The following is a 26,066-nucleotide window of genomic DNA, read 5'->3' on the forward strand; positions in this document are numbered from 1 at the left end:
AAAGGCAAGTTGGAAATCTGCACTCCAAGCATAATCATCACAGTGACCACACTCCGCACTTTCATTTACACATCCCCCCCCATTAAAGACCCAACCGCCGGGTAGTCAGGATACTAGAGACAGCTATTAAACCAACTGAAGGCAATGCATTAAGAGCCTCTGAGTGTTTGCCAAATTCTGCTTTAGATACTGTCCAAACCACTAAGAGAAGAGAAATAGAATGTGAAAATTCCAAACTAGTAGAGGAGAAAACAAAAAGAAATAAAGAAAGCACAGTCAATTCAAAAAGGGCAGTAAAGTAGAGAAAAGGAAGAAAAAAACCACCCATGATAATAGAATATGCAAAATAAGAAGACAAAGTTAAGTCCAGATAGATTAGTTACAATAAATATAAATAGCTAAAATTCACCCATCAGAAAAGACAGAGACACCAGATTTTTTTTTTTGAAAAAATCCAGCTTTATGTTGCTTATAAAATGGACCAGTGACACACAAAGGCTGAAAACAAAAGGATGGAAAAAAACATACACTCACATGCATTAACCAAAAAGATGTTGCTATAGCAATATTATCAGACAAAATACAATTTATAGGTAAAAGCATTAACAGGGATAAAGGGAGGTACTAATTAATGATAACAAGTACAACCCACTAGGACGCTATAATATTAGATAAAGAAATTTAATACAGTTAAGATAATAGGCTAGAAATAGATAAAACAAAAACTGATACAGTTACTAAGAGAAACAACCAAATCCACAACCATCATGAGTATTTGAATGCTTATCTCTCAGAAACTGAGCAGTTAAACAGCTAAAACATTAATAGAGATATAGAAGATTTTGGTTACATTATTATTTTTTTTGTGTGTGAGGAAGATTAGCCCTGAGCTAACATCTGTTGCCAATCCTCCTCTTTTTGCTGAGGAAGATTGGCCCTGGGCTAACATCTGTGTCCATCTTCCTCTAGTTTATATGGGACACCGCCACAGCATGGCTTGACAAGCAGTGTGTTGGTGCATGCCCGGGATCTGAATCTGCGAACCCCAGGCCACCGAAGCAGAGGCGTGCGAACTTACCTGCTACACCACTGGGCCGGCCCCTCAGTTACATTGTTTATAAGCTTCATCTAAAAAACATACAAAGAATGTGTTCTCGAAGACAGAATCCACATTCTTCTCAAGTACACATGGAATATTTACAAAAAATTGAACATGTGCTTGGCCATTAAAAATCAACAAGTCTCAAAAAGTGATATCACACGCTTGACATCTGAACTTCTCTTTTGAAAGAATAATAGAATTTTAGAACCTTACATATCAAGGCTATTTCATCCAGTTCTTTGCCTAGAAAATGGTTCTCATTTTCCAATGCTTTTCTTGGTGTCACCTCCTCAGTGTCGCCTTCTCTGATCACCTCAGGTAGAGTAGCTCCCTCCATCTCCAGTAACTCTTTATTATATTGCTCTATTGTATTTTCTTCATGCAATTAACTGGTCTCTGAAATCAGCTTGTTTGTTTGTTTACTGGTTTACTGTCTCTCCCCCTACCTCCTAAAATGGAATTCATTTGCAATCTCTCGCTCCTAGAACAGAGCCTGGCACATAGTAGGCACTCAATAAACATTTGCTAGTGTCAGCCTGACTTGGCAGCCTACAGTGCTCATAGCCCCTCATAAAGGTACAGATCTCTCCCCTAGAACAGATCACAGTACATCAGGATTATTTGTGTGACAGTCTCAGTAAGAGATAGTGAGCTTGTCATCATATCTGCTTATGTAATAGATGCCAAATAAATGGTTGTTGAATAAACTATGACCTCCCCCATGTGCCAGAAGAAGTCCAAAACCTTGAGAAGACATGTGACCTGCTTAAAGCCACATCTTGTTAATGAAAGTGTCTGATTCCTGACTGAGTATCACTCTGCTCCCTTCCAAGTGACCTCTGAATCACATCCTATCATGCATGGAGGCTGCAAATGAGGACAGAGAACACAACTTGCAAATACCTTTTTTGTCAAACCTGGTGTTTCTGTTACTATTATATAGATACCAGCCTTTGCCAAATCTATTAAAATTGACTCAAATAATTATTTCTTATAATAACTGCATGTCTTACAAGGACTGCATTTTACAATTAAAGAAACAAGGGATAGAGCTTAAAATAATAGTTTGTTGATTCAAAATCAGCAGTGTGGCCATTTTATCAGTCCAATGGTTAAAGAAGGAAGAATTACTATGTGACTTTGGACAAGTCCCCTAGTGGGCCTAAGCCTCAGTTTGCATGTCTATGAAATGGTCATAACGTCAGTACTTACTTCATAGGTTGCTATGAAGAGTAATTAGATTAATCCAACAAAGCACTGAATAGAGTATGTGTCCCAATGAGCTTCATCAATATCTCTAAGATTTCAGACCTTGGCATAGTCAACTCAATTACTTTGCATTAGTTGTTTGAAAGTTTTGCTCAAGAAACTGGTTTTTGACAATCTGCCTTCCAGAGCTCTTCCGGAGTTGTAACACTGTTATATAATGAGTCTTAATGCTCCTTTGAATCTGATTAAATCCATTCCTTTTGTGAGACCTGAGCTAGAAAAATCCTAGCCAATACCAGATGTATTTGTTGAATGGCCTTTTTACTGAAGATTTCAGGAAGATGAGGCTGCTAGAGGGGCAGCCAAGATGACAGCATTGATTAACAAAGGGGCATATTGTCTGGCACATTCTTCTCTGACCTAACTCTCCTCCTGCCTCAGAAGGAACTATTCTAGAATGGAAAGTTTCCACCATAAACGTCTGCTTGCCAGATCTACCCCAACACTGTAGCCTCTGGTGAGGGCCATCAGGCACTAAGGATTTTCCTTGGATTGGGAGCTACTTGAAGAAGGGCACAACCAAACTTCAAATTTATTGTGGAAGACAGGAGTAGCACAATTTTGATAGAGACTCCTTTTAAAGGTCAAAAATTTTTGCTTACCTCTCCCCCTAAGTAATTTTATTTCTCCTACCTTTTGATTCAGAAAAACACCTGATGATGAAAAGCTACTAGGAATTCAGTAATGTTTTCAAATGAATTTTTATTTTAGAAGTCACAATAGCATCTAAACACATATCAGAAATAGTCACACATGTATTTAAGAGGCATTCTGTTCCAGTCTAGGGTTGATTTTGTGTGTGTGTGTGTGTGTGTGTGTGTGTGTGTGTATTTGAAGCCTCCCAAGGAGCTTTGTCCACAGGTAGAATGTAGTTCACTAACACAAAATACAGAATTTGTTCCTTTTAAACCAGGGTTTTTAAACATTAGCATTATTGATATTTTGGGCTGGATAATTCTTCGTTGTGGGGGCTGTCTTTTGCATTATGGGATGTTTAGCATGGGCCCTAGCCTCTACCCATTAGATACCAGTAGCAACCTCCTCATACACAACCTGAGTTGTGATAACCAAAAATGTCTCTGGGCATTGCCAAGTGTCACCTGGGGGCCAAAACTGCCCCTGACTGAAAACCACTGCTTTAAACTTTCTCCCTGTTCTAGCTCTAATGAAAGCTGCTTATTGAGGCAAGCTATGCTGTAAAAGAAGAGGAGTGAATATAGGGCAAGCAATTCTCAGCTGGAATACTCACACTTAATAGGTGTGAGATTTTGATTAGGTTGATGAGAATGATGATTTTATCCATCTAATTATTTATTTTGTACCTCCGAGTTGATCTTGCAAGTGGAGTTTTGGGAATAAAAAGGGCCCTGGATTGGTAGGGGACCCAAGTTCTACTCCCACCTCCACCAAGAGCCAAGGGATATGATTTGACCTTTGGCAAATCATATCCCTCTCTGGGCCTCAGTTTCCCCATCAGTCTAAAAGATCATATGAGGCACTGAGGCAGAGGAGTATAGCTAGGATGCAAAATGGGAGGGGATTTCTACCATCGCCCACCCACTAAAAATGCAATAATGGAGTCACAGTTGGCATTAGAAGCAGCTAAGAGCTGAATCACCACCACAGAAAATACCATCAGTGAAATAAAGCATAAACTCGTGAGGTTATCCTAGAATATAGAGATGTAATTTATGAGGGACAAGATCATGGATATGCGCATTAGACAGCGAAGAACCTGAGGATAACAGATGCTCCAGAAGAAAAGGCTAAAACTAAGAAGAGAAGCGATAAATTTATGCAGATGGAAAACATATGTAGCAGGTTAAAAGGGCTTAGTGAACACCAGGAAAATTTAAAGGAGGCGAAGACTACAGTCTGGCAAAATTATTGACTTATCTTTATTGACATAAAGAAAAAACAATCCACAAACATCTAGTAAGAAAACAACAGGCTGCCTTTAAGAAGCACAAATATGGCCCACCTCAGGCAGCAGCAGACATAGAAGTACCTCTCCACTCTCATGCATAAGACAAGGCAAGTGCTTGTGTCTACCATCTTCCCTACCCAAGTCCCAATTTTTGTTGATATATCTGGGATTTCAAACAAAAACATTTTTGCTTTTGCCATTATATCCCTTCTCTTTCAGAAGCCACTTTTGACATGTGTGCTCTTCTTTAAATCCATGTTTATAACAGTGGTTTACGATGCTCAAGACCAATTTAGGAAGAGGATACGGGCCTAGAAGAGTGCTGATGAGAGCAGAATACTCGGCAAGAGAGCTGTGCACAAGCCACATTGCAAGCTTCTGAAGCTGTCCACGTGCACCTGACTTCAGAGTCCCACACCAGAGCAACTGAGTCAGAATTCTTGAGGTGGGGCCCGGGTGAGTACCCACTTGGTTCTTATGAGAAGCTCGAATTGGGTGATGATCCACTGCCATTGACCCTATAGGCCTGGCCACATGGCATCTGGACAGGTAACTGGAGAGGTAAACCTGGGCATCATTCATGTTGCTGTGGTCCACAAGGCCCTCTTCTGCATGTCCTAATCAGGGTTGTTTACTGTCCTAACAGGGACCAGGGAGGTAACATGAACGAGGGACATGAGCTTGGTGTAAGCAAGGCAGACATCAGCAACCAATAAACCGGAGGGGGCAGGCTGAGAGGAAGGGGACTGCTGTGAGAATCTGTGGGAACACGGCCCCCTGAAGGCTGATTATCTGATTTTCGCCCCAAATCCATAAAGCCAGATTATATGTGATATGTGCAGGGTTTAGGGATCCTGTGTGGGCCAGCCAAACTGCCACCTGGGCAGAATTGACTTGTAGACTCTGTTTGGGACCCCAGCCTCAAATTTTTCAGGTCTGCAGAAACAGTCCCTTTGTTTCAATCAAAGAAATCCTCTGTCTCCTCAGAACCAGGATAGGCCTTTTTCAACAAGTGGAAACCTAGGTGCTCCAAATGACTATCTTCATTAATTTGTTAATTTTTTAAAAAGCCACTTAGACCACCCTGAAGTTCAACGGCTCCCTGTCTTTTCGTGTTCACAGGCTTTGTGCAGACAACCAGTGAGCTGTCCTTTGGCACTCTAAAATGTCAGAGCTCAGGCCACGAGTTCCCTCCGATGGGAGAGATCTGCCTCTCTGAAGAGAAGCAGACATGCTCAGAGCCTGTACCCTGGACTGTCCCTCCAAAATGACAACAGAGGGGTGAACAGCTAGGGTCTCTACAAAACTCAGTGGGACGAGAACACAAAGGGCTTCAGAAGCCAGAGTGCATTTGCACTTCCTCTCTAATAACCAGCATCGACTGGAACTTTCCATGTGCCAGCCATTGTGTTTCTGCTGCACAGGTACACAGTAAGGCCTCGATAACTGCTTTCAGATGGGTGGATGGATAAATAAATGAATCAGATATCGCTTTTATTTCACACTCCTGAACTCGGGCCTCAGCACTGTAAGGGCCTTTGGATTTGCAGGATCTCTTCTTTCATTTGTCAACTATTTCTGAGTGCCAAATCTGTGCAAAGTCAGCGTGTCAGTCACAAAAAAAAAAAGAAAAAAAACAGAGAACCTTCCTTCAAGGTGTGTCCTGGCAAAGACAGGTGAGATATATGTAGTGATGAATCCAGGTCAAGAAGGCAGTGGGTGAAGACAGTTCCTCACTCCTAGGAGCGGCTGGCCACACCCAGGAAGATTCTCTGGAGATTCTTAAAATGCCTCCCTAAAAGCCACATAAGAATCTTCCAGGATATGGTAAAAGTCCCCCGCAAGTAGCTTTGCTCTCAAGGGGGAGATCAGCAGAGGCTGCCCCAAAAAGGATCTCAGAGAGAGGCACTGCAAGAGTTGGAGGAACCAACAAGAGGCAGAGGAAGAAACGCCAAGGTGCTGGTGTCATGCCTGGGCACAGTGGTGTTGGTGTTGTCAGTAGACACTTGGAAATCTCAGTCTCTGTTGGGAAGAGACCGGGGTTCACTCTGCAGCAAGTCTTAGAGTGTGTTCACCCATGTGGCTGCTCAGAAGATTCTCTGCTATGGCAGCCTCTATGGGAAGAGTCCCAGCTAGTATGGGAGGTGGTGCCAGCTCCCTGGGGACACTCTCCCTTACCCCCCCACAATGCCACCAACCTAGACACATACCTGAATAAACACCTGGTCATCCTTTAGTTCTTAGCTTCAACCTCATGTCCAAAGAGAAGCCCTCCCTGCCAACAACAAAGGGAGCCTGCCTCCCTGTAGCTCTTGTAGCTCTCTTATTCTTTGAGGCGCTTTTCACCTTTATTTGTGTAGTTATTTGCTGAAGTCTCCTGGCTTCTGGGCTGTGGGCTCCTGGAGGGCAGGGCCAGGGAGTGTCTGTCCTGTACACGTGCATTCCCACCCTCCTGGGGCAGACTAGACTCGCCTTCCAATAGGAAGGGCTTCCTGGCAAGTGAGGGAGCTTCTGTAGTGAGGAGGAGACTTTCCTCAGGTTCCTGGGAGGACTCTACAAGGCAAGGTGAAACTGAAAGGCTGCCAGGAGCACTTCCTCACTGCCTGCTTTCCGTGATGGCAGCTCCAAACCGAACTTCCCCTCCTCTGCTGAAGATCTCAAGTGAGAGGTTTCCTAAAAAGCAAACAATGCTCCAAACCAGAGATGCTACACTTACAAAACAATATAGCCCGATGCTGAGAAAGAGCTGTGGATAGTCAAAACAAAACCAAGACAAAAAGCAAAAACAGAAAACCACTGCCCTTGGTCTTGGCTCTAGCAGTCCTAGATCTTTAAGAACCCCTTTCCCTCAAATTCAAGGTTTTTTTTTTTTTTTTTTTTAACAAATCATATTTAAAATATGTGTTTCCCTTTCCTCATTGTGATGAGAATGCTGAGAAACTATTTTTTCACGTTCAATAAAAATCCAAATAGCTGCTTTGTTCCCAAATCACCTGGTACATTTAATATCCCAAAGATCAAAATTGGCATTCACAGGTAATTTTTTACAAAGATAAAACCTAACGATCATGGTCACAATCTTTCCTAAAACCAACTAAAGACAGCAAGAGTCATGCACGGCTCCATCAATGTTCTGGTGCCACACACATGATTTCACACTCAGCCTCTCGTATCTCCAGCCACTTGTACTCAGTTCCCAGTGTATGGCTGAGCACAGTGCCTGCTGGGCCAACTCTCAGAGAGAGAAATCAATCAAACCCATGACACTAAGATTAAACTAAGCTACGTTTAATATTCTCTTAAAGACTGGGCAAGTCCTTTCAGATTTTGCTATGCTACAAGATGAGGCCACTAATATTGATTATCACATTAATATATAATCACATGAATATGTATGTAAATATGAATATATTAACCAACGGGGACATTGGCTTAGAAATATTGTACCATATGAAAAAATACTTCGGTGACCAAGCCTATTATTTAACCTTTGCAATGCTCTCTCGTCCTTCCCCTTCCTCTACATTCCTGCTGAGACCACACTCAGCAGGCGGGTTTGAAGATCAGAAAGAAGGAGTGGTGTGACAGAGCGCTGGGGGCGGGAGAAAACAGCAGCAGATAAGGCCGGGCAGGTGGGCAGGGGAGGGGGCATGCCAGGCCTTGCAGGCTTTAGCCAAGTATTTATATTTATTCTCAGTACAAAGGGAACTGCCTGGAGGGACTTAGGAAGTGAGTGTATGATGTAATTTACATTTTATAAGGATCATTCTGCCTTCCTGTCTGGTGAATTTATGCCTTGTGCCCATGATTGGATCACAAGTTCGTGGATGGCAGGGCTACAGGCATGTTCCTTTTAATGCCCTCACCTCACACACTCACAGAAGTGTTAAACCAGGAGTTCCCAAACTTTTGTGTGCAGCAGAATCACCGGGAAGCTCATTCTAACCCAGCTTGCTGGACCCCACCTGCAGAGTGTCTGATTCAGTAGGTCTGGGTGGTACCTGAAGATCCGTATTTCTAACAAGTTCCCAGGTGATGCCGGGAAGCAGTTGCTGGTCCAGGCAGGGCTCCTGGAGAGCCAGTGTTTAAATCTATTTGCTGAATAAATCAGTCAATAAAGGGAGATGAGAATGTTTTTTTTTCCAAACAAAACAATAGAAACAATCAGTGGTTTGAGTTTGACCTAAAATGGCAATCATTTCTTCTAATTTTTCTTTTCTTACATTATTCTCTTCACCATATTATGTGATGATAACAAGAGGACTAACCCTGCATGCAGAAGTACTCTGAAAGGAAATAGATCATTGTGATTAGACAAGACGAGACACTTCAGAGACTGCATTGCCAAGTTTAATTATAAATCAAATGTCAAAGATTTTTTTTGCAAAAGTATGTGATTTATTTGTGCAGGCAGTAATTACCTGCCTCAATCCAGAAAGGATATGAGGTGGTGAGGCATCCGGTGGTGCTAATCCAAAACTGAAAATTAAACTACACTTTCCTTGGAATTCAGGAATAAAGCTGACCAAGGCCCGTCCCTGTTTGGTTCAAAGTATACGGCGTTGATGAATACGCCTCTATAAGAAGAGGTTGTTTCAAACTCGCTTTCTTGAAGGAACCCCCAAAGATTCCAATTTAGATGCTTCCTGTGCCAAAGCAGAAATGCAACTGAAAAATGCAAAGTAAACAGAGACTCAGAACCAACAGAGGGAGAATGTGCTTCAGACCTAGGAGAGTTGGCACAGACCACTATACGAGAAGCAACCGGGGTCTCTGAGGGTTTACTTGGCTCCGCCACATGTGAGGCTGTGGTTTTCACGTGCAAATGTCCATCCACCCAGAAATTGTTATCACGCCCAACCAACAATAGGCAGTCCAAACTTAGGGATGGCTGGGAGCTTGCGGGTCAGTAGGAAGCCCTCTTGCCAGAGGCCTACAAGGTCATAGGCTCACATTCTGTGTAGGATAAAAACTGGTTAGACATAGCCCAGGATTGTGTAGGGCTATACTTAAACACTGAAGGGTGGGCCTAAATGAAATCTCATCTATCCAGTAGTTATTCAGACCTTATAGTCTAAGAAGTTGACCACAGAGGGAGGGATTCAAAACATCAAAAGCCAGAGAATGAAAACAGGAAAGGCCATTGAAAATCATAGGCCTTGAAAAGCAAACAATAAATAAAATAGTCATGAAATAGGAACCAATGAATGAATCGTACTCTTTGTCCACATAGCAAGACACAAACAAGAGGTGGATGCAACAATTTATATCATGTGGATGATAAACATGGATTCTTGTCCTATGCTGGTGGGAATCATGGACAAAAGTCTGGCAATGAATTAAACACAAAATAGCAACCCCTACACTCTAGCAAAAAATAAAGTACACGTGAACCCCCAAATCCCAGGTCATTATGCAGAGTCTCTCTGAAACGCAGCTCCCCATGGCATTTGCAGTTACCCACCTCCAAAAGGGGACGAGTAAACACTGGACCTGCTCTGGTGTTAAAGTGCCACCGGGTCCTCCCCGCTGTCTCCCTCCTCCTCTTCTTCTTTACAGACAGGTAAAGTTGGATCTCTTGAAGGAACTGGGGGCTCCCACTCTAGGCAAAGGTTGGACAGGTGATCAATGTACAGCATGAGATTTGACTGTGCCTCCATGCCTCCGACAGAGCTGGATCATCTGGGGCAATGAAAATTATAAGCAACAAGAAAGCGGTATTAACAGCAAGGGTAGGGAGCCCAGGCAGCACACACCACGATTCCCTAGGACACCCAGCCACCGTTCCTTTCCTCATCCAGCCATTCCGAACACACTCATCAAGCACTGTGCCAGGCTCTGGGGATACAGGAGTGACAAATATGAACACAAGCCCTGCCCTCATGGAGCTTATGGGCTATTTAGGACAGTGAGACAAGCAATTAAGGGACAGTGGGTAAAGAAACCTAGAGAGGACATGGAGCACAAAACAAAGGCAGCCAACCCAGACAGGGTGTGGGTGGTCAGGGAAGGCTTCTTGGAAGAAGTGACATTTAACACTGAGCCCGGAGGACCCACGGAGTTAGCCAGACAAGACTGGGGTGTGTCAGCATGTGCAAGATTCTGAGATGAGAAAGCATGGCTGGTCTGAGGGCAGAAAGCCCTTTGTTCTCAGCCATTCTCCAGCCCTTAATCCCAAACCCAACCAGAGCACCAGATTTGGAGTCTGCAGCTCTTATCATGAGGTGCTCCTCCAATCCCCATAATCCAGTCGTGTTTTAACCTCTTCAGGGGGATCTCAGGAAAGAAAAGAACTGAGGAAATAGTTTTTTCTGTAAGAAGATAGGGGAAAAAAAACAATAATACAGAGTTGAACTGCTATAGAATAGACCCAACTGCAGCAATCTGTTTTCTGCACACCACATCACAGGTAAGTGACATGCCACGCTCACTGGGGACGGTCGAAACAACAAGACACCAGACCGTAATTTGGCATCACCAAAGTGGGAGCCCCCAGGCTTCTTCTCTTTGGCTAGCACTTTGCCCTTTCCTTTCCTCCAAATCCCTGGGAAATCACAGAGGGAGCACTTTGCTCCTCTTAGCCTTGGTGTTTTTGATGTCTAAAAGGCTACCACCGACACGATACCTCCCACTTGCCTTATGCAACTAAGGAAATCCAGATAGCTATTAAGCCAATCTTGTCAGAGGCCTCCATGCAGGAAAACAAAACAAAACAAACAGAAAAACCTGTGAAAGTCCCAGTAGTCTGAATGTTACCCAGGGTTCTAGCCACCTTTGCATTATGAAAGAGACCATTGTCCGGGATGGTTTAAGACGTTGCAATAAGTATGTGGTCATTTTACGAAAACGCACAGTCCAAAGTAGCTGTCCTTTATGTTTTAATATTATCCTATAATTCAACTCCTGCAAACAACATCCCTGAGTAAACATGGAAAGAAATAAAACTCTCACTTCTAAAAAGCAGAGCAGGCAGCTATTTTAGAGACAAAGAAAGGACGTCTTTTTAACCTATGACAACACAAATTTGTTTAGGTTTTCCCTTTACTAAGTAAGTAAGCAATGAGGTATTTTCCAATAAAAATATCCCCGTGCATGTGCAAACACCAGAGGCAATCATATAATTACCATGCCCAATCAGATTCAATTGCTGACAGTTGAGTTCCCACTGCTCATTAACTTCAGATCGCAATGAGGTCTTTACGGAAGCCCTTTCCGTCTCTTTACAAAGGTTCCTATGATGCCGGGAGCAGCCCCAGCACTACCTCATGTGGGATAATCATCCCAAAATGGCCAGGGCCAAGGCCAGCCTACTCTGACTTCCCTCTGAAAAAATACAAAGAGAAATTCCAAGAAACACTGGCTTAAATGCCCTTGCTTCATTTGGCGATCTCACTTCCAAATATAATAGTAACCTTTCACCTCCACACTTTAAGTGCCGCAATTATATAATTAAAACCAATTATGTCATTTAACAGAGAGACTTTTTCAAGATCCACGGCAAGCCAATTACTTCAATCATTGACCTCAGATGATTTCCCACACTGACCTGCAACCATGAGGATTGGGATAAATTTAGACATCAGCTTCCGAAGGCTGGCACGGACTAGCTGAACGGGTTGTAGCAGGTGTAGATTCTTCTAGACTCTAGGAGCTGAACTGAATTCATTGCACCTAACACCACCACCACCACTTGTTTGCACAACCCTTTCAATATCCCAAGATACTTGTTTGATCTTCATCACCACCCAAATAGTATTATTACTTCCATGTTGCAAGTGAGAAAAAGGAGGCAGGGAGAGTTACGGAGTTATCTCAAGTTATGCAACCAGTTAACAGCAAAGCCAGGGCATTAAAAGCAAAGCCAGAACAAGGACCTGAGTCTTCCACCATAGAATCCGAAGCCTGTTAATAGCAAGTAGAGTGAGTGAGTGTGAGTGTCAGTGTGTGTACACACCCATGCAGATTTACTCTCCTGGGCATCCATACCTCCTACTGAGGTAACACGTCTGCTCCACTTTCAGCCCATGTGCATCACGCGAGGCTCCACTCCAGCTCAGGGCTGGTGCTGTCACCTAGGCCTCAGCCAATCAGCTCCTAGCATTCCCCTCACTGCAGCATTGGTCCAGAGATGAGCACATGACCCAATCAAAGCCAATGAGACACATTAGGACTTTGCTGAGGATCTTGGAATCTTACTCTTCCTAACTGGGCTTGCGTGTGAGAGGAGGTACCATCTGCCAGCTGAGCCGCCATCTTGATACGACTGAAGGAGTGAGGGAGAATGGAGCCAAGAGATGTAGAGAGAGAAACTGGTTCCAGGAGACTCCCTGAATCCCTTCGTGTTGCGGTAGGGGTATTTAGAACCTGGAGTGGTTCAGTAGCACACTGGAGAAAATACGAAAAGCACCACCACCTACAGCTTGAGTAGTCTTGATTACAAGGATGGAATTAATTGACCGTGGCTCTGAGCAGCAGTCCTGCCTCCTGCTCACAACACAGTTAAATGCCTCCTATTTTTGAGTTATTTAAAGAACACACCATTTTATGGGCAAGAGGAAGCACTTTAATCCGCGAAATGATTTTTATCACAAACTAAACATCCTTGTAACTTTTTGATTCTCTGCTTTGGTCAACGTTGTCTCTCCTTGGAGCTGAGACAGCTGTTGGAACCAGAAGACCTGCCTCCTCGACCTTGCACTTTGCCCTGCTCAGTGGTACCCTTGTGCTCTCCAATTCCTAGACCTGTGTGGAATGTAAGAACTCAGGACACTTGCATTCATAAAAATGGAGCATCTTCTTTCTTTTTTCCCAGGCCTTGAGGAAAAAGAAAAAAGAGTAAGAATTCTTCTAAAGCAGGATTTTCAAGCTTGGCACTATTGAAGTTTGGGGCCAGATAATTCTTTGTTGTTGGGGCTGCCTTATGCATTACAGAATGTGTAGCAGAGTCCTCTGGCCTCTATCCACTATCTGCCAGTAGCACCCCTCTCCCCAAGTTGGGACAACCAGAAATGTCTCTGGGCATTGTCAAATGTCTAGGAATCGGGGCTAACATCACCTCCGGTTGAGAACCACTGCTCTAATAGAACATCTGAGGTATTTATTGGATTTTCCTCATCTTTGAAAATATGACTCCTTATAGTATCATGGTGTCTTCTACTTAAAGTGTGAGGACTGAGGAAACCATTATGCTCCTTAGAACTTTGCAAGAGCAATGTAAAATATCCAGTGAGGAGAGCTGTCTAAACAAAAAGACCCAGGATCACAATACTGCCTTCTATCAGGGCCATGAAGCCACATAAGACTTGCTGACCCATTAAGGACCAGAGTGGGAAAACATGTATCAAATAGAAATAGTTTACCTAAAGACCAGACAGAGGACAAGGATGTGGAGGGAAAAATTAGAAATGAAGAACAGACATCTAAACAGTGAGTTCCAAAGTGGGTATTCAGCTTCTCATTTCCACAGGAAAGAAAATGAAACCTTAAGATTGTTGCTGGGTTTCCTGGATACAGGTTTAGCCCAAAAAGGGAGAAGAGGCTGGGCTCAAACAGAAATGACCCCTCCAGCAAAGGCCTAAAACTCACTCTGCAAAGAAAAAGCCAAAAATGGTAAAGCCTCACTTATTTAGACAAAGGTGGGCAAAGACATTTAAAATAAGCAAAATTGATGGATTTATAGAATATTTTTTAAGGAAAGGCATTTACTTTCTTTCAAATGCCAGCAGTAACTAAGAGTGGGCTGGCAGTCCTTCCTTCAGGATTGATTTGAATGAGAAGGTAAGACAGAATTCTTTTAATTAGCATAGGCATTGTTAAACCTTGAAGACAGGCTTTGAACTGGTTTGTCCTCTCAATGAGCTGATTAGTTATATCTTCACACCGGCAGCTAGTTGAGGCCAGCCCAGGAATTCCACAGTAGTGAGGTTCCAATGAGGCTTTGCTTCAAGGCGCAGACTTCTTCTGCACACCTCAAAGTACTGACTTCTGATCAAGTCTGTCAGAAGAACCAGGGTGGTTTGTGTGGGAAGACTGGCCTTTGTTGGGGCGAAAATGTTTCGATTCTAGCAGTTTCTCTCACTAGAAGTTCTAATGCCTCAGGGGATGGAGAGGTGCATTAGGGGAGTTCAGATTATCAGATAGGGACATCACTGCTTCCTCAGTTCCCAGGAAGCCTCCCTCTGCACCTGTCTCCATGTGCTGTCCCATTCTTCTGGCCCCTCATTCTCCAACTGCCCTCACTTCTCTCCTGCAGCCAGTGAAATCTGACGGCTACCGTTTGATCATGTGTGAAATGGAGAAAGAGCAAGAATAAAGGAGTCTCTGAGGAGACGTGGCCCTCCTCCCATTGTTCTTCTAGGCTTATTGTCTTTTGTTTTAGTAAAGAAGTAATGTTTAGAAGAAACGATAATAGAAAAATAGAAGTACTTGTCTGAAGGTTCTAGCAGAAGTCCACAGGGACTAATGAACTGTACAAAGAATTGTCTTTTGTAGAATTAGTCATTTAACCTGGAGGAGCTAGTCCTAAACTCTTGATACATAAGGACTGTTTCTCAGGGCACACTCTTTTGCATAAGCATCCCTACCCCACCCCATCTCTACTGAAGTCATTCATTCTGGGGTGGCAGGTGTCACAACAGGTCACCCTCATAGTCAATGACTGAATAAGACTTCCAAGAGCAGCAACTCCTTGCTTTTGCCAGGGATAAATCTTACTCCCAAGGTCCAGAAAAGGATTTTAACAGTGTGCAGAATCCAGGTTAAGCAGGAGCTGGCATCTAGAGATAAGCTTCAGTAGATCTAGAAATTTTATGCAAAATTTGGTGTAGGTGCTTTCATACTTTACTCTGAGAAGTGAACTTATGGTTTTCATCATATTCTCAATTTAGCCTGAAACTCAGAATAAAAAGTTAAGCAAGAGTTGTAATAAAGCTATCCCTTAATTTTTTTAAACAGTTTTCTGAGCTGTAATTTACATACCATCAAGTTCATCCATTTCAGTGTAAGGTTCAATGATTTTGAGCAAATTTATAGAGTTGTGCAACCATCACCACAAACCAGTTTTAGAACATTTCCATCACCTCAAAAAGATCCTGTGCTTACTTATAGTAAATTTCCCTTAATTTTTGCAACTAAAGTTCTAGGGTTGAAAGAAGGCTCTTTGCATATCTGCAGAACTGATCCATCTTTTCCCCTTCTCAAAAGCGCTACTAAAAAATTATTTGTTGTTTATCTGAAATTTAAATATAACTAGGCATATTGTATTTTTTTTTTTTTTTTTTTTTTGTGAGGAGATCAGCCCTGTGCTAACATCCGCCAATCCTCCTCTTTTTTTGCTGAGGAAGACGGCCCTGGGCTAACATCTGTGCCCATCTTCCTCCACTTTATATGGGACGCCGCCACAGCATGGCTTGCCAAGCAGTGCGTCGGTGCGCGCCCGGGATCCGAACCAGCGAACCCCGGGCCGCCGCAGCGGAGCGCGCGCACTTAACCGCTTGCGCCACCGGGCTGGCCCCGGCATATTGTATTTTTATTTGTGAAATCTGGCGACCCTAATCCAGGACCAAAGCAGAATTAAGCAAGTAAATCAATGTTCATATCTAGGAAAAAATGTACTTTTCAGGAGCATTGTAAATAGATATGCATTAGTTTATCAACTTTGAGCCGTCTAGGTTCAAAGATCATTAGAATCTACTCCAGTTAGAATTCAGGCTGAGAACTAAAGCTGCAGAAACAACCTGAAGTATTCAGGACCCAACTGCTGTTTTACAAGCAAGCCTGGGACCTCATAGGGTTCTAGGCACTCACAGGGTTATATGCTACATTTGCCTTAAAACGTTAAGAAAGTGGATGTAACTGTTAACCTTGCAGCTCACAATCAGTATTAGAAATGTGACTTTCAGGGACACAAATTATAAGGAAATCATTCTTAACCCTTTTGAGGGTCACAGACCCCTTTGAGAGATCTGATAAAAGTTATGAACCTTCTCCACAGAAAAATGCATATATACATATTCACAACATTTTGCATAGAATTTTGTGGTGGTGGGAGGGGTTTCATAGATTCCATAACAACCTTCATGGACCTTTTCAGGGTCCAAGGATGCCAGAAGAGCCTGGGCAAGTTGACTAAAGCCATCCTGAAGTCTTATGCCTCGCTTTTCTTTTCCTCCCATTTGTGTGGGAAAGGAAGAAGTTAGGGTGAGGACAAAGGAACTAGGTAAGGCAAGAAGACATGGCCAGGCCGCTCTCAGACATCAGTGGTGAGAATTGTAGCAAATCGCCTGAACTCCATGGACTCGAGGTTCACTGTCTGTAAAAATGAACAGATGGGCCCAATTCTGTTTTCCCAGGATATGTCTCACAGATCTAGCTGACAGGTATCTGAGAAGGTCTGTTTTAGATCCTGGAGCACTGCACAAGATTTAGTATTAAAAAAATGTTTTAGGGCCGGCCTGGTGGCACAAGCGGTTAAGTGTGCGCGCTCTGCTGCAGCAGCCCGGGGTTCGCTGGTTCGGATCCCGGGCGCGCACCGACACACTGCTTGGCAAGCCATGCTGTGGCGGCGTCCCATATAAAGTGGAGGAAGATGGGCACAGATGTTAGCCCAGGGCCGTCTTCCTCAGCAAAAAAAAAAAAAAGAGGAGGATTGGCGGATGTTAGCACAGGGCTGATCTCCTCACAAAAAAAAAAAAAAATGTTTTAAAAACCACTGGACTATATGTCATCAAAGTCATCAAGGTTCTAAGTCATCCGATTATCTGATTTTAGATTCTACAGAGTAGAGGTCAGGAGACAGTTGGGAAAGATCTGGGAATGCTTTTTCTTTGAGTCTAAGGGAAAAAGGCATCTGGCAGGCATAGGAGAGAAAGACATCCCTGCCCTCACCATTCTTCAGTTCTGCCACATGTCTTTTCTCCTTTGTGCTGCTCTCCTTGCCTTCATATGAAAAACTCAAAAACTGCTCAGTTTTCCTTTGGTAAAATAAAAAATATTTTTCCCAATTACATGAACTTAATGTAATCAATTTTCTTTTGGGTAACAAAGATACCCAGTGATCTATTATATCATTATATAATGTCATATCAACTATAATAGTAGCCCAAATGGATAAAGGACATGTGTGCCCAACTCTGTGCTTTAGAGATAGTGTCTTTTTTGTGCCTTAAGGCATCTACAAAGTAGGTCCCAGTATTATCATCCCCATATTTCAGAAGAGAATACTGAGGGATAAAAGTGAAGTGACTTACACAATTCATCTAGCTAGCGAATGACAAAAACGCCTATACTCATAGCCACTATACTATGTTGAAGGGATTAATTATACAACCTATAACTTAAAAAAAATACAGGTTTTACTCATTTATTTTCTCTCAAAAGCAAATAATCTACCATTTTAAGGAAGCTTATCATGCCCAATGATATAAACCATAAAACTATTTTGAATGTTTATTTCATACTTATTGACATCTACTAAGCCGATCTACCATGTGCATATTTTATCACCTCAAAGGAAAATATATTATTTAGTTTTGGGTTTTATCTTATCCATCCTTGGTCCTTGAAACAGCACAAGAAATGCGTACACTGTGTTCTTATTTGTTGTCATAAGATACTAGTGGCATGCTGGGAAAAGCACGCTGGGAAGTAATGTTCCGCACTTTGTGTTAAGACTTTTCTTTTTTAAACAGAGCTTGTGTAAATCACAGACAAAGTTGACAAATTTCACGGCTTAGTCATGGCTAACATATCAGATTTCATGGTTTGACAGAGATTAACAAGAAAATCATATTAGAATTACAACTATTAGTAGATTCTTAGATATTTGGTAAAGAAACTCCAAGCTTTCCAAATTCCATTGCACACTGCACACTACAGTCGTCCTTCCTCCTATGGATGCAGAGCTTCCATGAATCCAAGGAAAGCAAGTGAGATCCCCCAGTTTTCCTGAGTCACCTCCTGGCTATCACGGGTGAGCTGGTGCCTTAATGGGCTCCAGGGAAAGGTCTGGCATCCGTGGAATAAAGCAAGGTTTAGCATTTATGACCCAATTCATAAGAGTATAGGGAGAAAAAAACATACCGTTTGTACATAAGACAGGCATTTCACCCTAACATTGCGTGCACTGAGAGGAATGAATTATCACAGTTGTTGAAACTGAGATATTTTAGGTTAAAATTAAGCTTTCACATCTTTATGAGGAGGCAGTTCAGCAGAGGCCTTGTTAAAAGCAGTGGCCTGCAAGCAGAGACTTCAAAAAGCCTGGTGACTGCGGAGCCATTTGGCCCGAGGGCTCTGCATATCCTCTTTCAGTAAGACCTCAACTTGCTTGTCAACTTTGCATAAAAGACAGCCAATTTGTCAGCCATTTGCTTTAATTCTCTTTCTGAGTCTTCCTAATGATAAACTCCGTATACCTTCTGGTCTTCAATATCATGTATCTGACTGGAGGATGGAAATCCACTCACGTCTCAGGCCAGTTTCCTTCCCAGGCGAGCCTCCTGGGTCTTATAGGATGTTCTTAATCAGAACCACATTACTCGGCTAGAGGAAGTCCTTGCATAGACGCTGGCAAGACACTATGGCAAATTGGTTTCAGAATGTGGAAGGTCAGATTGAGAATAAAAGCTGCAGTTATCTATTGTGTTTTCTTTAGTTGAGAAAATTAAGGCAGGGTGCCTAACTCTTAAGAAACAAAGATTTGGATAAGTAGCAGCCATTTAGGAATGGAGTTCCATTGACTGCTGAGCACAATAGTGAGTTGTGGAAATTGAAAGTCCTCACATTCCAGGTATTCTGGACATGAGCAATGATTTCCTCATTTTATCCAGATAGGCTTTTATATTTCAGTTGCACCCTAGATTGGTAAAATAAAAATAGCTAAGGGATTACAAGTTTTGTCAAAAAATATAATTGCCAACTAAGTGTGTGTGTGTGTGTATGTATACACATCTATATATATAATCACACATATGTGTGTGTTAGATAAAGCATATTTTAATAATAATAACCATAATAACTACCATTTATTGTGCTCTTATGTGACAAGCATTATACTAAGCACTCTCTATGCTTATTTCATTTACTCTCTCAACAAATAAGCATGGTAGGGACTATCCTTGTCCCTATTTTATAGATGAAAAAAACCTGAGATTAGAGGGGATTAGAGCCACAAAGTCAGTCACAGAGCCATAAGCCAAACCCAGGGGTGCCTAACACTCAAACCGTATTTTTAACCATTGCAGTATACTGAGCCCTGGAAATTCTCATCAGCTCCATTGAGGTGAGTGCTCAAGCTGTCCCCGGAAAAAAAATACAAATTTCCTGGGGGGTGGGGATGGGGGCCATGTTATTTCACTAACACATGAGTGTGAAACAGTTCAGCCCTGCCTGCAAGACTCTGGGCAGATGGAGGGAAGGGGTGTGAGAAGAGGGAGAAATTGTTGCAGAAACCCAAGACCTACCTCCTTCACAATTTTGCCCAGGACTAGCCTGCTTGCGGAAACTCAGAGAACCAGAGGACCAGGGGGCTTAGTGGAAATCTGTCCCCCATCCAATTTCAAACTGATAGCCTTCCCTTCTCATGAATGGGCATGCCCTAGAGATTTGGGGCAAGAAACATTTCCAGTGTGCCTCTACCTTAACTAACATCATGGGGGCAGCTAACAATTACAAAAGGAATGAACTTTTTCATCAAACACCCTTCCATAAAACCATTTCCCAGGAAATGTAACACAGCATGGAGCTAGCTGACTGCAATTTTCCACCAACAATGAGCATCGTGGGGCACAGGTACTATATTTAAACGATTTTCCTCCAGCTTTTTGGCAAGGCTCTCCCTTAAGGAGACAGAGTTGGGCTGAGGTTGCATTCCCCTCCAGCCAGCAGGATCGGAATGTTTAATATGGCCCTGTCTCTTCAACACCCATGTGTAAAACACCAATAAACCAGCCGGCAAAGACCTGCAGGCCTAATTGCCTTTTAACTCCGCCAAGATGATAAACTCCCAGAGCAAGGAAGGAAAGACTCCTAGGGATTTAACAAGTTTATCTGCCTGCCACTTGAACATTTTCTGTCTGCCTACACTTCAGTGAATTCACCAATAAAAGGATGAAAGGGCCTCAGACCTCAGACCCCTCAATGGCCAAGAAGCCCCAGATTCAAAACGTATGTATGTATATGCCCAGCAAAAGTCGACCCGTTAACCTAATTTTGTTTCACGTTTGTAAGGTCTGGAGTGAGAAAAATGGGGCCACTTGTCCATTTCTAACACCGGCCATTTCCCTTTTATTGACCAAGGCCTACAAATCTTCACCTATAATACAGAAAACTGTTCTCACAAGGAAATTGGGAAAGGCAACTCACCCAGAAACCTCTACAATTTAAGTTAGGGGCCTGTACTGACAGGAGAGAAGCCATGTAGGTCCTGGTGGTGGGGGAATAAAGTGAGATCATTGATGGTGGTGAGTATCCTGTTCACTTCTGCAAGGACTTTTTTCACTTCTCCCTCCCTGAACTGATTTTCGAGTGTAGCGTTTTAGTTGTTTTTGTTGATTTGCGCCATACTACCCAGAAGAAAAATTCTGAGCACTCTGTACCAATTGGAGTTAAATTGGAAAAGCAAAGTAAAACAAAACCAAAAGACTCGGGGTTAGCACAGCAAGGTGTCACCATTCGAGACATAAAAGTAGGGTGAATGGGCATAACCTCTCTGGGAGGCCACTTCACAGTATTTATCAATATAAATGTGCAACTTCCCTTTCAGGAATTCATTCTAAAGAAATTATTGGACAAGTGCATAAAAGTGAAGCACAAGGAGCTACAGCATTCTAATAGGAAACATTTTAAAAGAACTAAATGCTCATCATTAAGGACTGGTTAAGTAATACAAAATTCCATACTCTGCAGCTATAAAAATGATGCTGTTGGATATATCTATTAGTGTAGAAAATTGTCCAACACACAATGTTATATTCAAAAAACAAGTTATAAAAACATTGATAATATGACTTCATTCTTTCTTTTTTTAAGAGGCTAGATATAGAAAAAAAAACTAGGAAGACAAATAGTTCACCAAAATTTTAGTATTCCTGGATGGCGGAATGCTTTTGCAAAGAATTTTGAATTATTTGAAAATTTTAATAATGAAAATGTATTGCCTTTAAAATCAGTTAGAGCACTAAAGCTAAAAAATAAAACATCCCACCACCACCACCACTCTCCTGATCAACAGGAAGACAATCACATATGAAATAACTTATGGAGAGATCCCACTTTCCTTTCTCAAGACACGAGTAAAGAACATTAAAGGATTTGGTCTTGATTTAACAGCACACAGAACTGTTGTCCAAGTGCATCCTCCAATGAGATGAGAATGAACGGTAAAACTACCTGTGGGCTCAAAATCCCAGCGGGTGTATTTCCCAAGTGGCCCAGGCTTCTCTCTTCCCTTAAATCAGGGTACAAACACCAAGAGCTCCTCTATTAAGCTGACTTGTTCCACTTAATAAAACAAGAGCAGCTCTAGAGTAGGGTGCATGCCAAATGAAAAATCTGAAGCACTATTTTTCTATTAAAATCTCGTCCATGTTTTTCCTATTGGAACCTGGAAACTGGACAAATTCTGAAGGAATCCAAAGGAATTTCTTTAGAAAAGAATTCTGTTAACACCAAAAGCTCCTGAAGCACTACACAAAGCAAATGCTAGATTGCATTATGCTGAAATGTAAAAGCAGGAGTTTAAACCCAAAATGATGTGTCCTTCGCACCAGGCTTTGTGTGTATCAGGGCTTATGCATCTGTACACTTATCCCCATATATTTCTGCATCTCCCTGATTCATAATTTCATAATCAGTTCCAGATTTCCTATTTCTTCCAATTGTAAGGCACAGAATTCTGGATTTGAGAGATGCGAGGTTCTAGGGTACGGAAGTACAATGGAAAGTATGATAAAAATACAACCAAAATGAAAGTTTCGTTTCATACCCACTGAGAAGTAACAAACTGACTCTCAGAAACTGAGAACATGGACACGTGCAAGAATTCCATGTGTAAAATGGCCCCCTTGGTTGGGACACCTCCTTACCAATGAATGGAGATATGGGAAGCTAAAAGAGTTCTCTACATTGCTATGAAATATCAATGAGAGGTACCTCTTCCAAAGCACTATAATGCTACTCTGAAAATTCAGAACTCTGTCCCTAGTACACAGAGTAAACTGAAAGTCAGGTTAATCTAGGATAAACTTCATGTCTAGAGTTCAAAGACAACTGGCCTCTCCATAAGTTTCAATTGGAGTTTTCTTTGAAGGATTGTTCTCAAATTCATTAAAGAAATTTCACTGACTTGACAGACTTTGGCATTAAATAGATAACCTGAGCTCTTCATTGCCCTGCAAAATGACTGTTCACCTTTGAAGCTCTGCAAATTGAGATTAAGTTGGCTGTTTGCCTTTTACCTCGAAGATGACTCCACTCCATTGATCATTGAGTCCTGGGGCAATCACCTGGTTGATCAATGATATCAAATTTATCTCTATCATGTGTCTCTTTAAAAATGCACATCCTGTCATGGATTGGCTTTGTAATGATTTTTGCTTTAGATGGAATAGAACTGCTTGATATTAATGCCCTCTCTCAATAAAAAACTTCAGGAAATATATCATGTTTTAAAAACTCAAGTTTAATTTTCAACTAACTTAAAGATAACGTGGAGTTTTTAGATTCATAAACTCATTTTTAAATTCTGCCTTGAATTTCACCTACTCAGAGGCATTTCATCAGACCCTGGTGTGCTCTTTGGAGCAGCATTTACTTGCTTTTCACAATGACTCTGCACATTCCAAAGAGGGCTCGGCATAAACACATACACCAGCCTTCAGCTTTCACCCTCTAACCCCACTGTCTGCTTCCTGTGCACCCCATAATCTAAAACATCTCCTCTTTGCAGGTATATGGTCTTGGATTTGTCACGGAGAATGCGAGACTTTACAAGGCCAATAAAATGACAGCTGCATAGAGGGGACGGGGTGGCTTTTACCGACTCTGAAACACCATTGCCTTTAACTCCCAGGGATCAGGAACTTGAAAGCGCTCCGATTCACTTAGCTCTGTGTTTGTCATAAAGTTAAGGCTAATCAGATTTCCCTCAACTTGCAGCCCTATCTTAAATCCCAAAGCTTCTCCTATGCAAACTTAACTGATGGAAGATGTGATTATGGCTTCTCAGGTCATAAATTCTAGATATTTATAACATAACTGTTGTCATTTAGGTCAATTAAGGTGCTTTTACTGGCTTGGAACAACTACCTATGGGGCTTGTCCAATACTCTGACAGTGGTTTATGACCCTTAGGGTGATTTTATCTTATAGGGATATGAAAGATGGCTGCATGCGAAAATGGTCAGGAGGCTCTTGAAGCATTTCCCCCATATTATGATCAACCATACCCATTTCCACTTTGTCCCTGGAAGCTCAGACTCCTTCCTTATCCATAAAAACCACTGTTTGACTCTAAAATTCCCCTAGAATTGGTTTCTTTGATCACCTTTTCTCCTCCAAAGACCTGAGAGGGAGGATAACACCTCCTGAGACACTCTATGATAAAACTCCCAAGCACCCAGCTGGGAAATGCCAGACTTTTCCACATGCATAACATGTCCCTGAAGACAAGTGGTTTTACTTTTCACATGGGGCAAACTGCTCCCTCATGAAAGGCAGAACAGGGTGACAACAAAGAAAGAATGGAATATATTTGGGGGTTTCATATAGTCAGGTAACAGCCTCTCCTTTCCCCCTGTAAAGTATCACTTATCTACCACCGTCCCCCTCCTGCTGTTTCTTCTTTCAGCAAGGCCCCTGGGCACCCACTACATTCCAGGCATTGTGCTAGTGGGGACATAGAGAGAGGTCAAGGAGCTCTCAGGCTGGCTGGAGACACAGGCACATTAATAATTATACTACAAAATGTTAACAGACAATAAGAGAGTCATGCACAGCAAATTCTGGAAGCACTGAGAAGTGGCATTTCCACTTTTAGAGGGGAGGGAGGTGGTCAGGAAAGTTTCCTTGGAAAAAAGAATCCCTAGTCTGAGGCTTAGAAAATGCAAGGAGACAGCTAGGCCAACTGGGGGAGAAGAGCATTGCCAGCAGGGAGAGCAAGAGCAAAGACATGGGTTTGAGGAGGGCATAGGCTGTGGGGGAATGCCAAGCAGGTCGGGGTTCTGGAGCATCGTATACCTGACGGGCAGTGGTGAGAGTTGAAGCCAGGTAAAACACCCAAAATTCTACCTGGTCAACATATACTGAGTGCTGACTCCATACAAGGCACTGTCCTGGGCATAAGTAAGAAATGTGGTGGAGGAGGCATGACCTCAGCATGCAGTGTGATTTTGAGGTACACAGTGACACACCCTGGATCTTAGAATTTAAAGGTCTTTTATCAATTTGATTTTTTTCTTTCATTGCTGATGATGATAATTTGGTTGAATTTGACTAGGGAAAAAAAAACCTCAAAAGCACAACATCCCCTAGGTGAAAGAAGGGTACTAGTGTAGAAAATATGCTACAGCAATAGCATTTGAAAGTCTGCGATATGGGAAAGTGCAAGCTACCAGCAATTTCCCCCAATTAGCTGCTTAAATGTACTACAGAGATCCAGGGTCAGAAAGTGACAGTGTTGACCCAGGCAATCACAAGTTTCTCAAAATGATCAAATTGTAGTTCATTTTCAAGAGTCTTATGAAAGTTTTTGCTGCTGTTAAAAATTTAAAATACTTGACTTTGTTTGTTTGTGTATATTCTACCTTGTTCCAAAAAGGATTAAAGGATCTAATACCAAATAGAAGAGGCTCTTATTACTGGGGAAGGGAGGGGTAAGGGCTTGAGTTACATCCGCCATGCAAGGTCAAGCTGGTTCCAAGTGGGACTTGGACAGTGCTGATGAAACTTGGAAAGCTTTTCTAAAACAGAATATTCTGATTTAACACACAATTCTCCAGCTGCTGGGTGACAGGGGAGAAGCTGAGAACCCATTTCTAGAGGAAGTCTGGGAACTATGAGCTTCATCAGCTGCATAAAATCCCAGGTAATGAATTCATACTCTCTCATTTGTTCTCTTTGCCCAGATGTGTATTTACACGTCTTTGACCCATAGGATTGTGAAAGGTGGCCCAGCGCAGTGGGGAAGCACTGGCTTCACTGCCTGGTTTGCATTTCAGTTTCACCACTTGGGCAGGTCACCTAACCTTTCAATCCCTGTTTCTTCATCTGGAAATGTAGCTAATGGTAGTCTTCACCTCAGAGGATTATTGTGATGATTACAAAAATTAATCCATGTAAACAGTGCGTAGCACATATTAAATGCTCACTAAATGTTTGCTATAATTCTTATTTTCTAGTCCTCTGTTAAGCACAGACAGAACAACAGAAATAAAGACCATTGCTTTGTCATAAGGAACTTATAGTCCAGCTGGAGACAGGATCACCATAGGGGACACAAGCGATCAAGAAAAGGGAATTCTGGGGAAAATTAAGTTAGGACCCTCAGAGTCTCAGGAAGTCAGGAAAGGGGGAGATATTGACATTTTCAAAATTTTAGAGGAGGCTGCCTAAAGGAACATATCTAGGTTGAATCTAATAGTAGGATTTAGACAGAAAATAGGGCATTTCAGATAATGGCAAACAATACTCACAAAGACATGGAAAAAAGAATGAACACTATATATTTTTAGAAGAGGAAAAAATATCTCATTATCTGGGAGTGGTGGAAAA

General features: G+C 42.2%; 1 protein-coding gene across 11 annotated transcripts in view; it reads right to left on the reverse strand.

Moving 5' to 3' along the window:
• Nucleotides 1–26,066, reverse strand: part of ERC2 (ELKS/RAB6-interacting/CAST family member 2) — a 907,015-nt gene that overhangs the window by 88,230 nt on the left and 792,719 nt on the right. Inside the window, exon 18 of one of the 11 annotated variants that reach the window (XR_009222735.1) lies at nt 9,763–9,980. The exons of 8 other annotated variants lie outside the window; for them this stretch is intronic. Coding sequence is in view for 1 of the 3 variants with exons in the window: in XM_058561394.1 (XP_058417377.1) it covers nt 9,924–9,980 (57 nt within the window). In the remaining 2 variants the exon portion in view is untranslated. Of the gene's footprint in view, nt 1–8,639; nt 9,981–26,066 lie in introns of those variants that run through there. 2 more of the 11 variants (XM_058561394.1, XM_058561419.1) reach the window with 2 other exon arrangements.

The sequence above is a fragment of the Diceros bicornis genome, chromosome 2 (genome assembly GCF_020826845.1).
Source record: "Diceros bicornis minor isolate mBicDic1 chromosome 2, mDicBic1.mat.cur, whole genome shotgun sequence".
NCBI lineage: Eukaryota > Metazoa > Chordata > Mammalia > Perissodactyla > Rhinocerotidae > Diceros > Diceros bicornis.